Here is a 4,377-nt window from a genome sequence, read left to right as displayed (position 1 = left end):
CTCTCTTAACTCTCCCTTCCCCCTCTCTCCACATGGCCATGCCTAGCCTCTACTTCTCTGCCTTTTCTCTATTTCTTTTCTACAATAAAACACCTTAAGGCCATGAATTACCTCTCCCACCGTTCTCAGCTGCTAGACCCAAGCAAGGACTCTACGCCCCAGGCCAGCTCACAAAACCGGACCCCACCACTTCTCACCTGCCCCTTCTCCATTTGTTCTTAGCTCCTCTGCAGTATCCAGCTTCGCCTGCAATGCCCAGGAGCTAGAACCTGCAGTCCTTGGCCTCCGTGAGGCCCAGGGACCCCCTTCCCCCACCCCCGAGGCTGTCCCCCACACATGGCCCAGCAATCTCTAGTCATTTTCACTTGAGATTTTAGGTTCTGACGTGCTGTGGGTTCTCATGTGAATGGTGGTTGGCTGGGTACGCCTCCACATGGCTGCCTTGGCAACTGACAGCACTGTCCGCCAGAGCCTAGTCTTGCACTGCCTCAGAGCCTTCCCTCACAGAGCATCATCACTGCATCCCAACAGGGCACGCTCAGTAGAGGAGCTGCGTGCCCCAAACCCAGCTCATGCCCCTGACTGACTGGGCTTGGTCTGAGGTCTGCCTCAAGCCCACCTGTGTGGTGAGTGTCTGGCCTACATCTGTAACTACCACTTGCAGGCTATCTGGATGACCAAAGAGCAATCTGGTAGAAGATGCTGAAGATCACTGAGGCACAAAGCAGGAGGGTCAAACCTAGGAAGGCCTGCTGCTGCGGCTGCTGCTGCATCTCTGAAATCTGGTACAAGAGTATAATGGGTCTCCTGAGGTGAGCAGCTGGAGTTTGAGTGGAATGGCCCCCACCAGTGGCCCTCCAGCTGGTGGGACTGTTTAGGAGGGATGAGGTGACATGTACTTGGAGAAGTGCCAATGAGGACATGCTCTGTGGTTTCAAAAGACTGGCTGTTGCATGTGTGCTCTCTGCCTCCTGCTTGTGATTAGACATGAGTTCTTAGCTATCCCTACGGTACTACCTTTGCTCCACCATCATGGATTCTAACCATCTGACACCACATGCCCAGTTGCCTCTGAATGTGCATTGGTTTTTATCAGCAACAGTAAAGTAACCAACACACCAGGTTAGCTCACTTTCCTTGGGCAAGAATATAAGGTTTCTGAAAGAAAGCTGGCTCATACTACAGTCTGGATCCTGAGTGCCACCAAAGATCCTGGTGCTTAAGGCTTGGAAATACTGGGAGAAATATGAACCATGAAAGGTAGGTCACTTGGGTGTGGCCTTGAAGGGGACTATTAGTCCCTGGCTCTCCTGTTTGCACCTGGCCTCTTTAAGTGAGCCAAGCATACACCACCAGCATACATGCCCACCACAGGCCCCAGGTAATAGAGCTAAGTCATCTCTGAAACCATGAGCCCACACAAGCTCACTGCCTACCTTCTTCCCTGAGCATCCCTTGTCATAAATGTACGGCTGGCATATCCCAGGTACACCGACACAGCTCCTGGCTTCGTAATTCTGACTGACAGCTTTCCCCAACATTGAGGGTGACTGACTTCCAAGCCTCTGGACTAGAAGGAGAGACATGTTCACCAGGGGTACTCCCAACCTCCAGGAAGTCAGGGAGGGCTGACCAAACAGCACACAGTCATTTTCTTTGGCCTTTTGTTCAAATCCACAAAATGGCTCACATCCTACCAGCCGTTGTTATTCCAATTTGATGGGGGCGGGGGTGGAGTTGGGAGAAACGGGAAGAGAAACTACCTCTACAACTTCTGTTTCCTACTCTTACCATCCTTAAATGCTCCCAAAAGATTTCAACATTATTTTCCTGCATTGAACACATCAGGATTTTCAAACCTGAAAAGCCAAGACACATACATGGAGACAGACTCAAAGAAGATGAAGCCACACGTTTTGTGAGATAAGAAAAATAAGGAGTTTAATAATTGCCAGGGTGTAGCACACACACTGCAGCAGTCTGCCAGCCCCGGGTCTCCTGCAGTGTCCCGGGAAGTGGGAGTCTGCATGAAGTGCACGGGGCAGGTGGGCAGCAGCTGGGAGAGAACAGTGGAGCATCAGAGGCTGCTGCTACACTGCAGTGTGGTTCAGAACGGAAAGTGCTTCACATCTCCACAACAGGAAATGGCTTGATCCCCCTCATCCCTTACAGAACACAGAGAGAGGACTTAGAGTTGGTGAGAGCCCTGTGCTCTTGGTATCAAAGCTCCCCCCGCAGAGACGCAGGAGAGAGAAGTGGTGAGTACACCAGGGCCGGTTTTAAAAAGAGCTGCTCTCGGGTGCAGATTCTCACTCTTTGGAGAGCTTGGAAGACACTGGATCCTCAGAAAGACAAGGCAGCGTGCTGACGACGCTAACCACCCTGTCCTGGGTAGGGATGCTGGGAACATGAATACTCATGGAACACTCCAAGCGAATCATTAAGGCAGGTCTGTAAGAAATTGTCCTGGGGCATGGACGGCAACCTTGGCGGTGGCGAGGACAATGGCAAATATGATCTTTGCTTCCTCTTGGTGGAGGGGCTGCCCAGCAACCCCAGGCACCTGTTGCCAGTAGTGGAGTTGCAAGGAGTGCTGTTCCTGAGTTGAGACCTGCTGTGACAGCAAACATACTGCCTTTTGCTGCAGTGCCTTTTGGGTCAGCAGAGTGCTTGGAAAACAGGGCTTACCAAAAGAAAGGAACACCTCAGCTTTTCTCAGTGGGCACAGACTGAGCTGGTAGGATGCTAACGGGAGTGGGAGGCTCTGGTGGATCCTGACAGACACAACCTGTAGACACTGCAACCAGCTAGAGTGTGGCAGAAGGAGAGAGCACACGCGGCCTCCAAGTGCCCACGCAGAAACCTCCACACAGGATGGGCGGGCGGGGGCTGGGTCACGTCCTAGGGAGAGAGGCTCTGCTGAGGCCCCAGCAGCCACTGCTCCTCAGTGTTTAAGGACAAACACCTCTCTAAGGAAAAGTATCTCTGACGTCAGAGGAAGGAAGAGGACAGCTAAGCTCCTGAGGTCACTGTCACTGTTGGCCAAACCAGGGGCAAGCCTGGCCCAACAGAAACAGGGCCTCTTGTGCAGGCCAGCAGCCATCCAGGGCCTGCCTGGGCCTGGGTGCAGGCACAGCACTGGAGGGCTCTCTCGCTGTGCTGCTCCACTTCGGGTATGTATTGCTTTATTCTTGCTCAGAGGGTCAGGAGGGCTTTCAGTGGCCTGGACAAAGTTGACTGCAGCCAAAGGCAGAGCAGAGCTCATGGATGAAAACAGCAGCCAAACCCTGCCCAGCAGCACCGGCTAGAGAATACGGAATAAATAACACATCTATGTACAGGGCCAAGATACGCAAGGCTAACCCACTTCTCCACACTGTGACCAAGGGCCTAGACAGGATAGGGCAGCAGAGGCAGACACCACAGGCAAAACAGTTTCACCTCCCTAGAACCTAGGATGTCCTGGCACAGCCATAGCTCGAGACTGGAATACTGCAGTTAAGAACAGAGACACACAAATTCACTGTGCCTGAGTGCCTGTTCCTGATGGCACCATGGAGCGTGCGCTGCACACAAGTCAGACAGCTGCCCAGGCATCTCTTCAGCTTTCTGCTTCCAAAACTTCACGAACACAACTTCAGATCCCTGTGGCCAGAAAGGCTGCGAAGGAAATCCCAGCAGGAGGGTTAGCCCAGTCCCATCTCAGGTATGTGTTCAGATCTCAGTATTTACAAGGAGTACACAGGGTTGCTATTTATAGATTCAACTGAAGTCCAAAAGCCAAAGGACTCTGGTCAGTCACTGCATGGAGAAGTGGCGGAGACCTGCTCACTCAGCCCGGGCCTCAGTGTCTAGAACTCACATGTAGCTACTTCAGCAGCAGCCTTCTGAAGACCTTCCTTAGTCCCGAATGTCACTGAGCTGGGGGCCAAGAGGCCCAGCCTTGTCCAGGAACTGCTGGTCTTCAGCCTATGAGAATGAAGTCAGCCTATAGATTGGTCTCATCCCAAGCAGGGTCGTTCATGTTCTTTAGAACCTTCCTCACCAGCTTCTCTAGTTCCTTGCGGGCCCTCTGTTCCTCCTCTAAGGACTTCTTCATCTTCTTGTTATCCTGTAAGGCAAGCAGACGACAGCAGGTTACCACCTCGGCACCTACAGCATCCTTCATCTTAGCGGAATCCTGAGGTAGCCCAGGGTGGGAGGGGCTGGCCAACCAAGCTGAGCCATGAATGTACCCTCAAGAGTAATGGCAGTCTCCTACTTACACACATGAAGATAACTTGAGGAAGGAGCTGGCAACAATGACAGGACAGCGTCTACAGACCTACTGTGACAGGAACAGCGTCTACAGACCTACTGTGACACAGGAACAGCGTC

At 52.5% G+C, this 4,377-nt stretch overlaps 1 protein-coding gene across 10 annotated transcripts in view; it reads right to left on the bottom strand.

Moving 5' to 3' along the window:
- Positions 1-1,914: 1,914 nt before the first annotated feature.
- The window catches only part of Arhgef7 (Rho guanine nucleotide exchange factor 7), a 113,985-nt gene continuing 111,522 nt past the window's right edge, over positions 1,915-4,377 (bottom strand). For 5 of the 10 annotated variants that reach the window (XM_031339057.1, XM_031339062.1, XM_031339063.1 and 2 more), the window contains 2 exons: positions 4,046-4,111; positions 1,915-3,969 (listed from right to left, as the gene is read on the bottom strand). In XM_031339057.1, the coding sequence (XP_031194917.1) occupies positions 3,901-3,969; positions 4,046-4,111 (135 nt within the window). In that variant the 3' untranslated portion in view covers positions 1,915-3,900. Of the gene's footprint in view, positions 4,112-4,377 lie in introns of all 10 variants that reach the window. The other 5 variants (XM_031339061.1, XM_031339064.1, XM_031339069.1 and 2 more) reach the window with 2 other exon arrangements.

This window comes from Mastomys coucha, unplaced genomic scaffold (assembly GCF_008632895.1).
Source record: "Mastomys coucha isolate ucsf_1 unplaced genomic scaffold, UCSF_Mcou_1 pScaffold22, whole genome shotgun sequence".
In the NCBI taxonomy this organism is placed as follows: Eukaryota; Metazoa; Chordata; class Mammalia; order Rodentia; family Muridae; genus Mastomys; species Mastomys coucha.
This window is presented reverse-complemented; position numbering and strand designations above follow the sequence as displayed.